The 19,292-nt window shown below is 35.4% G+C and overlaps 3 protein-coding genes across 5 annotated transcripts in view; 2 read left to right on the top strand and 1 right to left on the bottom strand.

Annotated features, from left to right (window-relative positions):
* LOC135683109 (ATP-dependent RNA helicase DDX55) overlaps positions 1 to 19,292 on the bottom strand; it is a 29,991-nt gene that overhangs the window by 2,462 nt on the left and 8,237 nt on the right. The window contains exons 6-16 of the mRNA XM_065198272.2: positions 9,877 to 9,939; positions 7,654 to 7,747; positions 4,665 to 4,720; positions 4,188 to 4,230; positions 3,274 to 3,375; positions 2,656 to 2,697; positions 2,424 to 2,480; positions 1,850 to 1,917; positions 961 to 1,050; positions 323 to 415; positions 127 to 173 (exon numbers count right to left, since the gene is read on the bottom strand). Of these exons, the coding sequence (XP_065054344.1) occupies positions 127 to 173; positions 323 to 415; positions 961 to 1,050; positions 1,850 to 1,917; positions 2,424 to 2,480; positions 2,656 to 2,697; positions 3,274 to 3,375; positions 4,188 to 4,230; positions 4,665 to 4,720; positions 7,654 to 7,747; positions 9,877 to 9,939 (755 nt within the window). The remainder of the gene's footprint in view (positions 1 to 126; positions 174 to 322; positions 416 to 960; positions 1,051 to 1,849; positions 1,918 to 2,423; positions 2,481 to 2,655; positions 2,698 to 3,273; positions 3,376 to 4,187; positions 4,231 to 4,664; positions 4,721 to 7,653; positions 7,748 to 9,876; positions 9,940 to 19,292) is intronic.
* LOC148959910 (potassium channel subfamily K member 1-like) lies at positions 8,929 to 13,309 on the top strand. 2 transcript variants are annotated; one of them, XM_089109428.1, is made up of 3 exons: positions 8,929 to 9,055; positions 10,632 to 11,062; positions 12,066 to 13,309. In XM_089109428.1, the coding sequence occupies exons 2-3, from the start codon at positions 10,714 to 10,716 to the stop codon at positions 12,605 to 12,607; spliced, it is 891 nt and encodes a 296-aa protein (XP_088965554.1). In that variant the 5' UTR covers positions 8,929 to 9,055; positions 10,632 to 10,713; the 3' UTR covers positions 12,608 to 13,309. The 2 variants fall into 2 exon arrangements, with proteins under 2 accessions (XP_088965554.1, XP_088965553.1); XM_089109427.1 differs by having other exon boundaries at positions 8,951 to 9,156.
* Positions 14,687 to 17,563, top strand: LOC148959909 (potassium channel subfamily K member 4-like). Of its 2 annotated transcripts, XM_089109426.1 has the most exons (3): positions 14,687 to 16,117; positions 16,580 to 16,775; positions 16,891 to 17,068. In XM_089109426.1, the coding sequence occupies exons 1-3, from the start codon at positions 15,796 to 15,798 to the stop codon at positions 16,925 to 16,927; spliced, it is 555 nt and encodes a 184-aa protein (XP_088965552.1). In that variant the 5' UTR covers positions 14,687 to 15,795; the 3' UTR covers positions 16,928 to 17,068. The 2 variants fall into 2 exon arrangements, with proteins under 2 accessions (XP_088965552.1, XP_088965551.1); XM_089109425.1 differs by having other exon boundaries at positions 14,694 to 16,117; positions 16,580 to 17,563.

The raw sequence follows: 19,292 nt of genomic DNA, 5'->3' as shown, positions 1-19,292 counted from the left end.
GAGTCGATATAATTTCATTAAATAAGTGAAGAGTAGTTCAAATTTAGAGCAAGCAGGCATGATTAGAGCAAGCAGGCATGAAGCAACACTTTGATGAAAGAATGACGTAAAAATATCACTGCATACCAATATTTCCTATTCTTGCTGTTCTTCCACAACGATGAACAAAAGCACTAAAAAGGAATACACACCGAATTGGAATGAATGAATGGAAATGAATATAACACGAACATCATAAAACTAGTTATAGAGACAGAAAAAATAATAACTATTGGTGTAGTAGTGACAATATCTTATGATAATATGAAATCGGTTCACAAACCTAGCACTGCTGGGAGGGTCAAACTGGATGACCCAATGGACTTCTGGGATATCAACACCTCTTGCCATAACGTCAGTGCATACCAGAATGCCCCTATGGGAAATATAAAATTTCAGACGAAGGCAAAATTTTGACATGAAGGAAATGCTTTATTAACAGTAACAAAGTTGCATTTTCATGATCTCTTAAAGGTCACAAACTGAAACTCGGATCTCTTCTGAAGTGACAATATGTGCGCAAAATTGAATATTCTCATTGATTTATCATACTCTACGACAATATCGCAACAGAAATTGCATTGGGGTAATTATCACAATGTAAAAACGAATAAAAATGTTGGAAAAAGAAACAGTTTTTAATTTATCGTGAAATCTTAGTTCTTGTCTACCACATTTCGAAAATAACTCATCACGTGCTAAAAGAATTTGTAGCACACGTCACAGGGAACCTCTCGAATCATGGAAGGACCACTTGAAACATGGAAAGACCTCTGAAAACATGAACCAGTTAGTAGGTTAGAACATGAAAAAAGCTGTCCTTCTTAAAAAACCCTTTAATTCAAAAACTAAACTGACAACAAAAGACATATACAAAACATTGATATTATTAACTTCTTAAGCTGACAACATGCTTCTTACTTGCTTTTCTGCTGAAAAAGATCGAAGATTTTTCCACGTTTTCCTTTCATCTTCCCATGGAGCGACATAAGATCTGCTTTTTTCAGTATTCTAGCAATGGTGAAATGAAATCATTTAAAGTTGCAGCATTAATTACGACAGAATAATCACTTTTTCTGTTATTGCATCAAAAAATAAAATGACCTAGGCCAAGAATATTGTCTTTTTCATGAAACTGTTGTTTGAATTAATTTTGTTCCACAAAGCTAGACAAGATTGGAAAATCAAGTATGTAATGAGAAATAAGAATTGATTGGATGGCTAACAAACAGGGGCTGTGTCCCTACTGCTGTTCAAAAGCCAAAACCGAATGCTTGGATCTGAGCGATTCTTCAGCAATCAGAACAAGACGGACAGTCTTCATACATTTAGTAAATATAAACAGTTTTCAAAGAACAAAGTCATTTTTAACATTGGAAATAAGAGGAAGGGTATAAAAATATAACAACTGGTGAAGGTATTCAAAGCAAAATGCTGTGACTTTTAAACACATAATATTATTTTGAATAATACAGTTTAATAGTTAAGCAGTCAAAAAAAATCGAAATGCACAAAATATTAAAGGCATTGACAAAAGAAGGCCGTCACTTCTTGAAGAAAACTTTGGCAATAGCATTGGAAATGTAGACACAAGCCTGTTACCCAGAACATTATTCCGAGGAATAAGTGTTATCCACTTTTTTTAAAAATTTGGGCTGGTAAAAAGGCATTGTAAACACTAATTCTCGTGCAAGCCTTTCAGTTAAATTGCATTTAAGTATGGTATGGTTAATTTTATTCCAGGTACGGGGACATTATAACAAGAATACCAATTTATGGGAAATATCACTAAGATAAAAAGAAAGCTTACAATTTGAGAACCCTTGAAAAATATTCAACACAGGCACAGGTATTGAAAAAGACGATGTGCTTTTCGTCCTAAAACAAAAATAAACACTATTAAAATGCAACAATTTAGCATTTTAGCAGTTACCGCATAGTTAAAGATGAAAAGTAATATTGTTGCAGACAGCCTAATAAAACCATATCAATAGCAGTAACAAATACATTAATAGATTATAGATAGATAACAGGTTGATAGCGAAGATGGAAAATGATATTTCGAAAGATCAAAAGGAGACCAGCAATAATATCTAAAAAGATTTCGTAATTTCTCGTGATGTTTACAAAAGATGTCGAGCTCTAGTGAGAGACATATCAAAACAATTGAGGTATCGAGATGAAAATTATGACAAAAAAGATAATCTTTTCAAGAAAAAACACTAACAATGGATTTCTTCTGAAGTAGGGAGAATTCGACCTAAGCTTTGGCAAACTAACGTCTTTTTAAAGATGTAAACATCTCCATTCAATTCTTAATTCTACACCATAAACGCATTAAACCAAGTTTTCTAGAAAAATCAAGCAGAATAATTGTTCTTCACCTTGTGTTGTTTCAAAAAGGCTACCAACTGACTAAATTTCTCTTGGATTTCACAAATCTACAGAAGGAAGAAAACGATCAATGAGAAGTATAGTTGATGTTAAAAGAACCTCTGCAAATTGGTGTCGCAGATACATATAAATACAGGGAAGTTAAGTGAAAACTCTATGTAATGCTTTCCAATGTTAATCTCCAAGAATCTACTCGGTTTATAAACACAGGACAAAACATACCATGTAAAAGTTTTGAAGAGAGCTTGGCGTACGGCTTTCATTCTAAAATGATGTAAAAACTGCATCAGGCAGAATAAAAACATTTTTAGCAACAGAAGTACATGCTACAAATACAGGCTAAGCATCCTGAATGATCTTATGTGATGTTAATTTATCAACACATCTTACTAAACTGGACTGAACTGAATAACATCAATACAGGGAAGTCACTATGCGAAATCAGAAATCATAAAATGTGCTTAGTAACTCGAATAAATTCTTTATTCATAGGCTTACATGAAAAGAAACACAGGATGAATTTCCCCTTGAAATTATCTAGGATTGTAGAATTTTTGTGTTAAAAGTGCTGCATATCGTATTAAACGAGACTGAAAGAAGTTGAACGAAATGGAACGCAACTTGGGGCAGCACATTGCGGTGTTCCTGCATTTTAATTCTTTCATAAGTGACAAGGAGCCACTTGGGAATAATGATACGTCACTGGCCCGTTTGTGCAATAGATAAATATATTCACTTCCCCCAATTCGACTCGTTTTGTTGCATTTCATTAAATGATCAATCCTTGTTGTAATATCTGAACTTAACTGAACTACAGAAACAGCTGGTTCAGCCTCATACCGAAGTTAAATCTTGATCCTTGACAACCACTTTGACTGGGTTTCTCAATCCAGCCCTTACAAGATCTTCGGTTTCCCTTGTTTGTGTTGCAGAAAACAAGCCCTTCAATAGACGATGAATATAATAATTCCGTTATTGTGCGATTCAATTGCACATGTATATTCATATCCAACTTTACTGTACATTGAAAGAAGAAAAGTGTGTTACCATACTTAATGCATTGCAATAAAAGAAAGAATAAAAGCAGAAAAGTATCAGTTGAACCATTTATAGTTGGTTTCTTAAAACCAAAGGCGTTTTAACAATAAGAATAGGGTATTCTTATTTCATACCACGTAAATGGGCCTAATCCAAAAACCCGCAAACTCATGCATGCCAAAATATTCAACATAACTATACTCCATCACACTATAAAATACATCGTGAAGTATCTAAAGACATTGGCATTGACTTTCAATTTCCACAGGGATGACACAAAATTCTACTCAATGAATACTATTGTAAAAATGGGTTTTATCCTTAGCAAAATATTAACGACCCATTTCCATCCTAGGATGGCCGTGTAAGAAAGGTGCATTTGACTTCGAATGCAAAAGACACCATTTTGATTTTGAGTTTCTTCAATAGAGATAATATACTGTTATTTTGCTAGTCCTTAAGCTCTCTTTCATAAATTTAGAGCGGCTCTGGCTTCCAAGCCATACGAAGTCGTTAGTCTATGTTCTATGCCAAAATCCTAAGCTATCAACATATATTTCTCGCAAAAATAACATTTTTTCCCATTCGTAGGTAAATAAAGCTTTAATCATCATTACAAACATAAAATTTGATACGAGAACTTTGTCAAGAGTGATTTGTTGCTATCCAGTACAAATGCTATCAACAAAAACACGATTCATCAAAGCTAGATTTACCGTTCTTCTTTGTTTTGGAAGGTAACTCAGTATTGTGTTGATGCTGGCAATAAAAGAAACATTTGGTTAATAAAAGGACATTATCCATACAGTTTGGTACATACAGAAATGTCACTAAAGAGCAGAGTAGCCACAACAAAAAAGCAGGAAACAGAGAGGTGATGATTTCAGGCCTGCTAGTGAAAAGTGAGCTTTGAAAAACGAGATATCAAAGAAAACAACAGAAATAAAATTTCCCATTGCTGTTTAGAAATAATTTCATTACAGCACGTTGGGTTACGGAAACATTCTTTAAATCAAATACCTTTTGTCTAAGTTAATTTATTACAGATTTTAGTTGATTCTCATCAAGATATGCTATCATCAAGGAGAAATTAAAACGCTTGATTAGAAGAATATACCTATATATAAACTCCCCCAAAAGTTTAAAGCTATCACCAATTAAAGCTATAAGATAAAGTAAAAGTAAACAAGTACCTGGTTTTAAAACCCATATCAAGCAGCCTATCAGCTTCATCAAGGACCAGAATATCCTGAAAACAAAAGCAGTACTTTTGCTAAAAATAAAAGCAGAACTGTAGCAATCAAGAAAACAGATCTAGGACAAACATCTTTTGAAAAGTATTTCAGAAATCTGCTCCAACACCTGTCTATGATATAGAGAAATGTTACACACATTTTTAAACCCAAGCCTCTTTTTGCAAAAAAGCCCATAGCAATGTCTCCCATTTTCCAGTTTACACAACCTTTCTGTGAGAACATTGAGATTGTTAAAAGGTTGAAAAGAAAAAAAACTGGACGAACACCGAACAGAGAAGATCATGTATCTGTTTTGTAGTTTACTAGGCTTTCAAATACCACAAATCAGAGCTTTCACACACTGGGCACCAAATATTGGTTGTGTTGATCTAAAGTGGGAAAATCTCTACGATTATTGAAGGAAAAAAAATATTTTCCTGAACAATTGGAAGACAAAAACATTCGTCTATAATCTATGACATAAGATTTCATAAAAAAACAAAGCGGCTGAGCGGAGAAAATGCTAAGAAATAAATGGTAGTCAAGGCACAATCTGTTTAAGGCTATTGCTAATTTGAAATTAAATTAAAAAACTGAATATACCCGCCTTGCTGAGCTATGTTTACATATTTCCTCGAAAACACCAACAAAAATCGCACAACACAGTCGTTTTGGAACGTTGGTTTGCAATGACTAATTTTGTGTGTTTTATGCAGGATGCCTGGCACGTTAATTCGCAGATTGCTTTGACATGGATTTTAACAATAATCACAGGCTTGTCAGGATGATCAGGTATGTACAATTTAATTTGACGTCAGCAATATATGTTTGAATTTAAAAAGTGCCTAAATTTAACATTTTTTCCACGTCTCTGAAGCATCATAAATTAAAATGTTGATAAATACAGCACATTGTACATTAATGTGCGTTAGTGGAGTTAATGGTTGGTCATAGTAATAATTAAAATCATCATAAACAGTTATATCTCAAAATACATCATAAAGTATGTCAAATCTCAAGTCATATGTATGTCATAGCTCGATATAAGCATTTGCTTAAACCATGTCAACATATTGTTGTCCTATACTAATAGCCCGTAATTTTTCTTCCTATACTTTCTTCCCATATTAGGCGTAGCAGAAGCATAGAAACAATACGAAAGGAATATCGAATTAAGGGCGAATATAATTAGGTATGCAAATTCTGGTGTCTTGAAAAGTTTTCCCTGGGCCTGAAACACAAAGTGCATGTTGGTTGATTCCCGGCACACTGCATTGGTTATGCTATCAATAAACAAGCAAAAGGACGTAAAGCCTTTTTTATACGATTCCATGGCGTGTGGCAGGGGTTCTTAATTGTTTTGAGTACCGGGCCAGAAAAACATTAAAACGGATTTTCTTCGGGAGCCACTGAGCTTTCGAATTTTACTAGCTTGTGTCAAAAAAATTGCGCAAAATGAAATTCGGATATCATACTTACCAGGCTAATTTAGAGATAAAATAGGCAGGCTTATTATTTCTTGTTAGATTCTATATTCATAAAATCTATGTAGTGCACTTATTTTCATGAAATAAGTTTTGGAATGGTGGATGAGAGGAGATGAAAAGGTAGGGCGATGATAACATTTAGGAGCATCCTGGCATGCTTGATGTTAGAGGGATTGGCTCAATGTCCAATACCCGACGGATTTACACGCCCAAGGCCAGGGAAAACTTACTGGGGGAGGGGGACTTAAAGCTTCAAACTGTATAAAAAGCCAAAAAATGAATTACACAAAAGTTTGCAGCATGTGTTTCTTTTACCAGATTGAATCAAAAGACAGTTGTGCTATTTTTAGGTTACGACGTTAATATTCGTTAGGTCGACTAAATGCACTTGAAGTCGGATCCAGGGACGGCGAAACGTATTATAAAGTGGGTCCAAAATTTAATGATTGTGTTTGTATTAAAAAAAGGCCGCCACGGGTTGGCGGCAAGAAAAAGTTTGGGTTTAAAGAATCTAGGGATGGCCAGAAACTGCGTCTAAAAGAGAATTTGACGGGAGAAAAGCTAACGGTTCCATAGTTTTATTTATTTCAATGTTGACATGAAAAGAAAGGCTCTTCCAAAGTTTTGGAATTATCTTAGCATAACAGCGAATAATCAACTTTTTTACAAATGAATAAAACCAAAATACGATGGAGAGAAAAAATAAATAAATCAATGTTTGGCAATAAAGCATTAGCTTGAGATAAAGCTCTCAGAGGGCCGGACAAAAACTTGCTGCGGGCCGCAGCTGGCCCAAAGCCGGAGTTTAAGAATGACTGGCGTATAGTTTTGCTTCTACATTAGCTGATTCTCTGTCGAATATCTGGCGTTAGAAATTATTATAACGCAATGTAAGCAGAATTCAGGGTAGTGATTTTTTCCTCTGGTCAATTACCCTAGACATTTTTAACCTTCCTTAGAAAAATACTAACAAAAAGCAGCGGCAATTTCTTATCAACAACCTCTTTCGTGGTTGGCAACCTTAAAACCCCTAATTACTCTGGGCTCTGAAACAGAGTTCTAAAGTGTGTCGGTAAGGAAACTATTCCTAAACAAACAAAAACATCCCTAAATATGGAAAATCAGCTTGAAATGCTGATATTTGGTTGAGGTATGGCCAACAAAAGATTTAAGTTTGCAAACGGCCTTTTGTGTTCGCCTTTTTAAAAATTATAAACAGAGACCAAATAACCAAATTACAATGATTTGATATGGGGAAAGAGTCTTAATTCTTGCCATATCTCAGCCAATTGCTAACCCAGCAAATTCCGCACATTGAGAGATAATCATAATGATCTTTCTGTTACCTGGTCCAAAATAAAAAAGAAATATTTTGTGACGTCATCACTTTAAAACTCCATTGAAACAATCAGGTCAACGAGTAACGCTAAGTAAATATACCGAAAAGGAAAACAACCTACAACGAATTTGAGACATGACCGAAAATCAATCGTATCTTGCCTCCGCTGCAGCAAGTCCACAAGTCTACCAGGGGTGGCAACAACAATGTGTGCTCTACAAAACAAATTTAAGACACAATAAAATATGCAAAGAAAAACTTGATGAAACAAAGTTGATTCGCAGGAACTAATCACCTTCATGGAAGGGAAGTGTCACTCCTCAATACAAAGCTGGATTTATTTGCATTTTTAAACCGGTTTGCACCTGTTCCCATTAATTCCTACCGGCCTCCTACCTCAATCTGTCATCATAATCTCTGTTATGATTTTGTATTTGGGTAAAAAAGCAGAAATGAATTTGGCTTTGTCTAAGATTTCAGATTTCACATTTTCTGAAACAACAAAGAATGATATTTTGCATGTTTCAAGCCCAAAATAATTCCTGATGGCGTTAAAGGTTGACATAGAAACAGCTAAACTGGGACTTTTGCATGTAAAGACGCGAAGTCTTTTTACGAGGGAAGAGCTTAAGCAAGAGTCTTGAAGTGCCACAATCAAGGGCCTGATGTATAAGGAGGATGCAGATTAGAATAAGGTGGGGGTGGTATGCTCAACTAAGCATTCAAAAGCAAATACTGTATAAGGTAATATGACATCAGGTATTACCAATAAACCACCAAAGTAGAGCAAAATAAGAATGGAGGACCAAACTGGCACATCCAGTCATATATAACATTTATACATAATATATAATATTTACACTAAATAACATTTATACATAATACAGGCCCTTTACTTCAATAACTAAGGACCTAAGGTGCCCCCAGTTTGCCCCGAAGATAAAAAGATGGTTTGGTTAGGCATAAATTAGATACATTCAAAAGGTATATTTACTGCCATGGATGTCGAGGACTTTTTGCAACATTACAACATGAAAAGGTGTCTTACACTGTGATGGTAGGTAGCTATCTAAAACGGATAAGAATTTGTTCGACGTGTTTGCAAATTGTGAAAGACAGGAAGCAACTAAAGCTGAAATGTTGGAAAACAAGGAGGAAGGCAAGGTTCTTGCTAGCAAACGTATACGCCAACCGATACTTTAGGCTACAAAAGTGTCATTAAAAACATCTCGACGTTTTCACCAAGCTTATTCATGCTGCGCTTCTGTATGAATTTTTAATACATTGTTTACATAAAAGCAGAAAAATGTTTCTTTTTATATCAAAGAGAGAGATAACAATGAATGCAGCCACCATCAATCCCTATCTTTGCTTAAACCGAACCTGCGATAAATACAGTCCATGAAATGATAAAAACACAAGTTTACACAAACACAGCGTTGAAGGAGTTGGCAAATCTCAAGTACAGTTTCGATCCTGAGTTGAAGCAACAACTGGATGCAACAAATGGTCGAGGAGTTGTGGTAGGTTATGAAGAAATGGTAACCTGTAAATTCTCTGGAACAATAAATTATGAACATTCTAGAGTTGCAGTTATGAACATTCGAGGGCAATTAATGCAATTGTGAGCAATTTCAAATTATTTTGTGAAACTTTGTTTAGCTCTTTGTTTTCAAATGATATGCTTCAATAATAAAGTTTTTAACAAAACTATTATTCACAAATAAAATTACATTACGAAAACTCTTAATAAATTAAATAGAGATTCAGAATATTCAGATGCCTGAAATTTGTGCTTGAAATGACGCTCTGGAGAATAACACTTACTACGTGGTATTTTACTCGGAAAGAAAAGCTCCGAACAGGATTGTGTTTGCAATCAAACTCATTTTCTTGATTTGCATGTAGCATAGAATTAAACTTAGAAATATGAAGTTCTTGTTCTTCGCAAATGCCCATGGACATGTGTTCACAGTATCGTCATAAATCAAGTGGAAAGTATTTTACTCTCAAGTATTAAGACGTTGACCACTTAAGGATGATTTCCGTAATATGTACACTTTTAAATTCAATTATGATGATCAAGTGCTATTCCTTGGTAGCATGTTATACCCTAATAGCCTGCCATAGAGCTGAATTTTGTGTTGTTTTAGAAATGGAATGGCATTTGCATATTATAGAGTGGAAGTTTTACACCTATAATATCCATATAAATAAAAGCCCGACTCTGTTTTGAATTTTCCTCAAAATAACTAAGCACACTGTCTTCATTCCAGATGACACATCTCTTTAGGCTGATTTGTTAGTTGATACATATAAAGGACTACGAAGAAATCAAACATACCCTTCAGTTTTGAATCTTTCAACATCTGCACTAGGATCTGTTCCTCCAACGAATACATGATGGCTAACAAATAGGAATACAAATAATTACAAATCGGTTAAAAGACAGAGTTAATGTACATTCGACTAAGAGTGAACATCAAGGTATTTGGTCATTGAAACAGTTTATTCGAGTATTTGAACGAGAAATGGTACGTAAATGTCTGAAATTTCTCCTGAAAGTCTTATTTAATGAATGTTCTGTTAATTTACATGTAACTAATAATACATATCAAGGTATCTGGTCATTGCAATATTGTATTCGGATTTATTAATGAAAAACAACAATTACAAAATTCCTAAAACGACTGAAATAAGAAGGACAGAAAGTGTGTAAGGCAGAACATGCAGTTGCTTGATGGGGTATGCATAGACTACTAAATCAATGTCACAACTACTATCGTCTTGTTAATTGATCTATGTCAGGGTACACTGACAAACATTTCGTTTACAATGATAACGTAAATGTGAGATATCTAAAGCCGCATTGAATAAGTTAGTCTATCCACTTCCAGCTTTGACGTCACACAGCACTACATGTCTGATGAAACCAGAAAACATGTCACAGGTCCCTTCAAAAAGATACGCAGTTCTCGTATCGAATCCAAATAAGTAATACGAATTAACATTTCTTGGCCTTTACAGAATCTCACTCTTCTTACAATAAAAATCGAAAACAAGAAACGTTTCTAATTGTCTACTGCCTCTACTTCACAGACACTAAGATGTAGCGAAACATACCGAAAGTGGTCGTGACAAGATTCTTTGATGGTCGTAACGAGATCGAAACACTCTTACGATGGAAGACAACGAGGTAAGCAAAGAGATTGGCTCAATAAACTACGAAAAGCTGCCGCTGAAGCGACTGTTTGGTTGGACAGTTTTGCAGTTCACTTACACATTTGTTGGCGCCATCTTGTATATATTAATGGAGGAGTGCTACGGTACTGACGTCATCTCAAGCAGCACTTACAAAGCCATGGTGGACTACGCTGAGAAAGACACCACGATGAGCCAGAAAGAAAAGGGGATATATCTAAATATTACAACTCAATATTATGAAAATATGGAAAAAAAAGAATGTTCATTTAGTCACGACAACCTTGCAAAATGGTGGAAATTTACAACAGTAACTTGCTACACTATAGGTAGGCAGTTTGGGTTTCATTAAATTTTTACAGATACCCTGCTAAAAGCTACTTTATTGATTTTTCTTCTAACCAGCATGCATGTAAGCACTGGCGAATCTACATGGTTGCCCTGTTGGCCTAGAACTTGAGACACAAGGGATAAAAGTATACTTCCCACATCTAAATACAGCATCTGAACGGAAGCGAATCTCTTGACGTGATAAAAAAGGTGACGAACACTCATAACATCTTTCATGACATCTTAATTAAAAACCTCTTAAGAAGCAGTAAGTATTGAAATTTCCAGAACATCAAGAAACTGGAGTATTCAACATCGACCTTTGTTTCTTATCAAAAAAATGAATGCAGTAGAATGCAAAGCAGTTGCGTGGTGGCTCAAAATTAGCTACAAGACACCGATTACAGCTCTATCAAGGCTGTTGTCATTATGTCAAATATTTTTATCAATGGTGTAACGAGCAGCTGCGTCCCTTAGGAAAAATAGAAAAGAAAAAATGTTGCTGGGGACCCTAAAGGTTCGGGACTCTGTGTTATTTAACTAAAGGTAACTTTGGTCTGTTACTACACTGAGCTTTATCTGTTTAACAATAATGCATCATGAACATTAGAATTTCAACAGAAGAACTATACTTCTAAAAAAAGGCTAATAGCTTTGTAAATTTGATTGGTAAAATTTTTCATAGTAGTTATGTCTTATATCCAGCCTCAATGAGATCAAGCAAATCATTCTGTTTCAATATAGAATTTCAAATCATAAAATTTCGATAAGCAATAGTAGATTGCCAAGGTATACTGAGATGGTATTGGTATTTTCCTGCGCTGGGTCTTTAGCAAACTCTTTAAACTTCAAGAAGATTCTGAAGCCCAAGCAAGATTAAGATTTTCACTGTTGAGCGACAACAATGCTGCCAAGGCGTTCTTGAAATCCTTCTTGAAAAGCTTAAGAAACGAATTTCGTATACATTTGCCCCAGTGATAAAGAGGCACCATTTCTTTATAGGTTATGGACACACAACACCGAAGTCAGACCTTGGCAAACTTGTGACGATCCTGTTTGCATCAATCGGAATTCCATGCTCAGTATCCATGTATACTTGTGCCTCAGATCTAGTGACAAGGAGTATCCGAAACGGTGTAAAACTGATCGAAACAAAATGTCTAAAAAGATCAAACATCAAACGGCTGGACAATAAGACCTTTTTGGTGCTTGCAATACTCTTTATTGTTTATTTCACTACAGTTGCCTTCTTCAATACCTTAGAATCGCAAGGCGGATTATCAGCACTCGATAGCTGCTATTTCTGGTTCCAGACCCTGACTACGATTGGATATGGAGATGTGTATCCTGAAGCAGCCCACAATGATTGGATTGAAATAATACTCCGTGTAATGCAGATATTTGGGCTAGGAATAACTGCCTCTCTCATATCTTCAATCGCAACATTAACTAAAAGCTTGGGCCTTGGTAAAATTTCTAAGCGCTTGAAAAGGAAGAAAAAAACCTGGAATATAGAAAACGCAGCTTCAGAAACTATATTTTGAATATCAATTTATAAAAACAGGTTAAAGTAAGATGGAATTTACAGGGGAAATGGAACCAGACGCTCAAACTTGTTTACGCGGGCTTTGGCGAAAGTCCAGATATAGGGTCCGGAGAAGAGTCAGTTGGGGTAAGATAAAGACTAGAGCCAAAAAGAGACTTGCATGTTCTACGAAGATTTCTGGTCGCATATACGTTCCATATAGGTCCGTAACATCAATATCATCCCCTAGCGAGTGCCATTCAAAGTCGAGACACAGTTGCCAATAAAATTATACATATTCAAAAATTTCACAACTAGCGAGCGATTCTTTACTGCACAACAGCCAAAGGGCTGAAATCATGACTTTTTAGAAACCTATTTCATCCAGAAGTCAAAGACCCTAAAATTTCACTTGTCAGTCTGTTTTATATACGATTGACATTGATTGGATATGAGAATCTTTAGGTTAAGAAAGATGTTTCTATTCAATTCATGGAGTTTAAATCATAGTTTTCCTCAAGAACTTTGCTGAATGTAACTGAATATTAAAAAATTGAATGCAATTGATGACGTATCTGGTATTTGATGCTGTAAATGAGAATGTTTTGTTTTTATTGATCTTGATAAAAACCCTGTGTATTTCCAGGCTGACTGGGATCTTTATGGAAAGAGTTTTTATTCCAAAATATTAGCCTGTGGATTATTTAAAACAATACGTTCTCACAGGCGAGTGTTAAATGAAGTTTTAGATAAATTACATACCTATTTCTTGGAAATTAACACCAAATTCAGCACCCCATAAAAGTACACCTATTAACTCCAGCTGGATACTTTGCGAACAAATAAACGAAACTTACTTACAGACAGATACTTGTATGTCAATCCACCTCAAAGGTGTTAAACATACTTAAAAACTTTTTATGAAAAGTGTGTGTTTTCTTCTTGATAAAATAACTTATGATGTAGGAAAATTGCTTGGAACAGCTAATTTCGTTCGGGTGGTCTAGTCTCGGCGTTGTGTAGATCTAAACAACTTTTTCGTTTTGATATAAAATGGAGAATTAATACTCCGACAAAGAATGTGTGGCTTCGCTTGCAACGGAAAAAATTTTGATGACAAAGTCGTTCAAATGAGTTGAGATAGTTTTACCGCTTGAAACAATGCTTTTACACGGTGAAAATTCAAAATGCAGAAAAAAAGCTCTTTCCGTGTGTTTATCTCATAAAAATTGTGATGTAGAAACTGACATGTAGGGAGCTGCTACTTGAAAAGGAGTTATATTGTTGTACAAAGAGCACAGGCTTTGATTAATTGAACGTAGCGCATTGTAATAATTCCAGGACTCATAAAGCTCATGAACCCCCCGATACTTCCGAAACACTCTTCACTAAAAGAGACCATACATAGTGTGAATAGCCCGAAGGCTAGGCCAAGGAATTCAACATCACTAACTATTAACAGAAACATTGTATCGTACCCATCAACAATGGTTTTCACAGTGGTCTTCAGAAGCAGATACCATTGCTAGTAGAGAGATCATTGCTTACGAATGCAAATTCGATGTTAGATGTTCATATGATGTTGTCAATGAAACTATATCATGCCTAGTTTCCTTAGGAAGAAAATAAACGCTTGCGTCAATTGCCAAACCAAACCAGGGTGACAAGACTGAAATGGTAAGGGTATTTGAAAAAAGGACTAATGAATGCACGCTTTCAAACGCTTACTTCTTCCTTGGAACACGAGTTACCTGATCCTTGTTTAAAAAATCAGTAAACCAAACTTTCCAGAAATAGGCTTCTATAACAGTGTAGAACCGAAGAATCGTCACCAATCAGAAACCGTAGTAAAGAAAAAAGCCAATCGATCAAAGAACGCCCCTCATTACAACATTTCTTAAGACAATGGTCCATTTTCAAAGATCCATACCACATCTTCAACAAAACCACATGTTTCGTATTTAACTTTCAGGTCTTTTGTTGGCGTTTATATTAAAAAAACCGATATATACACAGAACAATCGTCAGCTCCCTATGTCCTTTGTCATTCTCCCTTTACCCCTTCCACTTTATCCCTTCAGTAGTGAACTTGTATTAAACTTTCATCCTTATGAGGTGCGCTTTTCTATTTTCTGCTCAATCTAGATACAAAGACATGAAGCACTTGTCCATCAAGCAGCTATTATTCTACCATTGGTGCTACACGAAATAACATTTTAGGTTTTCACTTCACCGTACTTTTATCACATACATCTCGGAGGCATATTTGTGAAATTTTCGTCAGGGGAGCAAAAGAGTCTGTTTCTAAATATTCTTCAGATTTTCTAGACTTTAACTACTAAAATATTCTAGGCATAAGATGCAGCACGCCATGTAAGGAGAAAGGAAGGAGATTCCAGATAGGGACGAGCAGAAAGGGGCAAGAGCTCTAACTCTAGTAAAGGTTTTTCCTACTACCAGATCAATTGATGAACCTCGTTATCCATAACCCTTCTTTAGATCGAATAGAGGCTCGGCAATCAATAAAACAGACATAAACAAATACTTTAGTTTTCCATAGAAACATTCTCGAAAGAGGAAGCCATTGAAGCTAGCAAGTACCAGCAGCTGTTTTAACATTAGAAAAAAATAGGAAATACAGCTGTGAACAACTGTAAAAAACTTACAAGCGTAAACCTGAAGTAAACTTAAATGAAATTAAAAAAAACAGCTAAGAGCCAAAAATTAATATTCAATCAGCTCAAAAATTTTGACAGGCTGAAATAATATGCGATTTAAATCGTGGGAATTCTTCGGCAAGGTGAAGGGATGATATTGAAAATACTCTTAACTCACAGGTACTTGTTTGTGAAATTCACAAAGGACCAGACGAAAACGACCGACAACATGTTTGGCATAATTGCTTCTGAAAGGTCCATTTCACCTGCCGTAGGACCAGCAGTCAAATGCTTGTTAGGATAAACAACGGAAAATTGTAGGTAATTCTTCAAAAGCAAGACAATTTAAAAGCAAACATTGCAACTTAAAAAGCGGTTGCCATGTCTTAGGGAGACTTCGTGTGCAGCAAAACGGATTTGTTTACTGTTCACGCATCTGAAGGGAAAGTGGAAAAGGAGATAAAGTAATTATAGCTTCAATAACATTCCTCTTTCAGCGAGACTTAATATAGATGAAATAGTGCAAAGAAAGTAATTACAGCATTGGAAGATGACGAGAAAATTGAGACTTCTTTCTTTCCGGCTCTTTGGATTGCTTTTGACCCAAGAGATATATGCAATGGCTTGGGCAATTTTTTTCATATATTTGGAAGAGTGCCTTCCACAAAGAGAAAAAACTGCCATAAGTGAAACTAGAGAAAAATTTACAGATTTTGTCAAAGGAATGGAAGATATAACAAGCAGGCAGAAACAGAAAATACTGAACATTACAGCTGAATTTTTTACTAAAAAGAAATCGCTTCAATGTTCATATGGACAAAAGAATATTTTCAAATGGTGGGAATTCGTTTTAGTCTCATGCTCGACAGTAGGTACGAATCCTTCAATTGAAAACTTTCTTCGGTGTTAACTTTATAGACTTGATTACATAGCATGTACACAGCGAGCTTCTAGTGAAAATAAAAAAACTGCAGGTTGAGCGAATTTGTGAAATGGATATATGCATACGCTGGGATAAAATGGCGGATTCATAACAATTAACATAACATCCAAAGCTAAAATTCATAAAGTGAAAAGAAGAGTTTATGTGTATCATTCTTTGCTACTTCCAAAAAAGTAATTAAAAAGCCTGTAACCTTAAAGACACTTTTAAGGACCCTTTTAGCAAGACCAATAAGACAAGAAATAGTCAATTAGCTTAGAAGTAGAAAAAAAGAATTGGCTTTACAGAGAAATTAGCATTATCTAGCAAAAATTAAAGTTTCAATTATCGTAAAATTCCCATTCAGATAGAAAAAATCATATTGATGAACCTATCTCTTTCATGGTCACAGGATTTGGACACGTTACCCCAAAGACACAATATGGAAGGCTATGTACAGTGTTTTGTTGTGCACTGGGAATACCATTGACGATGGCGTTATTTGCAATAGCTGGAGAGATTATAACAAATATCATCGATATCATGCTAGAGAAAGTCGAAGTCGGTTATCTACAGAAAGTGGAAGTGACTAAAATGCCGCAGAAGAGGTTCGGACTTACTCTGTTATTATCGTTACTTGCTCTTATAATCGGTGGATTTTTTGTAAGGCACTTAACAAAAGACGCCTGGTCGTACATCGACAGTTTCTACTATACGTTTCAGGTACTTACAACAATCGGGTATGGGGACATGTATCTAAAGGAATCAGACTTGGGTACTGCCACATTTATCTTTGTGCTTATGACGGCGTCGTTTGGGATGGGTGTCACGGCTTCGCTCATCACTTCAATAACCACGCTTATTCAGACAGCTAAAGCAGGAAAAAGTTTAAGAAGAATCTCTATCTCGAGAAGCAAATGGAAGATACCAAAAAAGAGCAGTGTCGAAGAAGACAGTCACAAATGTAAATTCACACAGTACGGTTTCCAACAAGAACAAACACTGTGAAAAGAATGGTTGAAAAGAGTTTGGCCAGTTGGATATCTTTTGTGCTGAGTAAGAGCAATCTGTTTGTGCTTCTGACGACAAGAAGAGACAATTGGTACTTCTGTTGGCTAAGTAACCGGTCATACGCACACAGCAGAGACCAATTTGCTAAGTGGTATTCTAACTTCGATCGAAAACGAATAATGCACGGATTTCGATGAAAAATTCGATTTACAGAACGCTTTTATCAAGTTGTAAGCAATAAAGGCGGCTGGATTAGATTAAAAACAGTTTCTGCGAGGCAAACCAGAAGACTTTCAAAAATAATAACCGTAGCGTTGTATATAGCAAATAATTTTTTGAGTTGCCTAGAATTCACGGCCAATACGACAGTAGCATTGTCGCAACAAGGATTCATCAAACTCTTCTTTTCGACCAGGCGGAGAATAGGGGAATGGTCACTCGAGAGCGAAATCTATGGGACCAAGTGCTTTTGATCATTTCGAGCGGGCTGATTTCTAAAATCTATGTTATACGGGGATTTTGGGGGCCATCAGCCTCTTTTTCGTGTTTGAAGTCTCGTTTTTGCGTATATGAAAGTAATCAATAAAAAAACAGCTAAAATGGAAATAAGTTAAAGTCTAAAAATTAATTAAGCATATTTCTTGCGCACAAATGCTAAAAATTGAATTATGGTCTGTTAAGGGGGGCCAAAAGCCTCGTTTTCACGAGAAAATTGCTTAATCTTAAAATTTTTATCCTTAAATAGACATCTAAAAAACTTAATACTAAATGTCGAGGCTTATTTTTGAATTGTCGTCCGAAGAAACTATGCAGCGCTAATAATTACTAACTGATAAATAAAAATGTAAAAAAACAACCGGATCATCTTAACGTAATTTAATGGTTTCAAAGTTCCTCAAGATCGTCTTCTGAGACACTGCACACGACACTCTAAGCCTTAAGCTCTTTTTCACTCTGACAATGGAATCCTCATTCACCTCAATCATGATCTATTTACTAGAAGCCCAGCTGATGCATCAAACCACCTTGAAAATCAAAGAGATTTAGTTTGCATGCAGAATATAAAGCCTTGTGTTTTCTTCACATGGCGGCAGAAGACTGAGATTTTTTATCTCTGAATGTCTTCCGAACTTCTGCACAAGCAATATGTGTCAGAGAAGATTCACTCAATATGTGCTTTGATTTATATGAAATACAAGACCAAGTATAACTAGAAACATTGTTATAGCAAGAAGAAAACACAAGGCTTTATATTCTGCATGCAAACTAAATCTCTTTGATTTTCAAGGTGGTTTGATGCATCAGCTGGGCTTCTAGTAAATAGATCATGATTGAGGTGAATGAGGATTCCATTGTCAGAGTGAAAAAGAGTTTAAGGCTTAGAGTGTCGTGTGCAGTGTCTCAGAAGACGATCTTGAGGAACTTTGAAACAATTAAATTACGTTAAGATGATCCGGTTGTATTTTTTATAGTGTCGTTTATCAGTTAGTAATTAATAGCGCTGCATAGTTTCTTCGGACGACAATTCAAAAATTAGTCTCAAAATTTAGTATTACGTTTTTTAGATGTCTATTTAAGGATAAAAATTTTAAGATTACGCAATTTTCTCGTGAAAACGAGGCTTTTGGCCCCCCTTAACAGACCATAATTCAATTTTAAGCATTTATGCGCAAAAAATATGCTTAATTAACTGTAAGACTTTAACTTATTTCCATTTCAGCTGTTTTTTCATTGATTACTTTCATATACGTAAAAACGAGACTTCAAACACGAAAAAGAGGCTGATGGCCCCCAAAATCCCCGTATAACATTGATTTTCGAAATCATCACGCTTGAATTAACCAAATGAACTTGGTCCCATAAATTTCGCTCTCGAGCGACCATTCCCCTTTTCTCCGCTTGGTTTTTTTCAATAACAAAAATTATTTTAAAATTAATCAAAGCTGGGACTAATAAGCAGCTGCTAAAAGAGTGCAATCGCAGAATAACAAGCAAAATATGGCAAATAAAGGCATCATTGCATGTTATTAAACTTTACGTATTTCAATTATGTCAAAACATAACAGCCTGCTGTTAAGTTCAAGTCAATACGACTGACAGTTATTAAGCCGCAA

The sequence above is a fragment of the Rhopilema esculentum genome, chromosome 7 (assembly GCF_057945365.1).
Source record: "Rhopilema esculentum isolate cy_ngs chromosome 7, ASM5794536v1, whole genome shotgun sequence".
Lineage (NCBI taxonomy): Eukaryota > Metazoa > Cnidaria > Scyphozoa > Rhizostomeae > Rhizostomatidae > Rhopilema > Rhopilema esculentum.
This window is presented reverse-complemented; position numbering and strand designations above follow the sequence as displayed.

Coding starts and splice junctions, on each gene's coding strand:
- LOC148959910 (XM_089109428.1), top strand. CDS start 10,714: ATGGAAGACAACGAGGTAAGCAAAGAGATTGGCTCAATAAACTACGAA. Junction 11,063..12,065: donor AGTAACTTGCTACACTATAG/GTAGGCAGTTTG, acceptor ATTTCTTTATAG/GTTATGGACACACAACACCG.
- LOC148959909 (XM_089109425.1), top strand. CDS start 15,796: ATGACGAGAAAATTGAGACTTCTTTCTTTCCGGCTCTTTGGATTGCTT. Junction 16,118..16,579: donor AGTCTCATGCTCGACAGTAG/GTACGAATCCTT, acceptor TCATGGTCACAG/GATTTGGACACGTTACCCCA.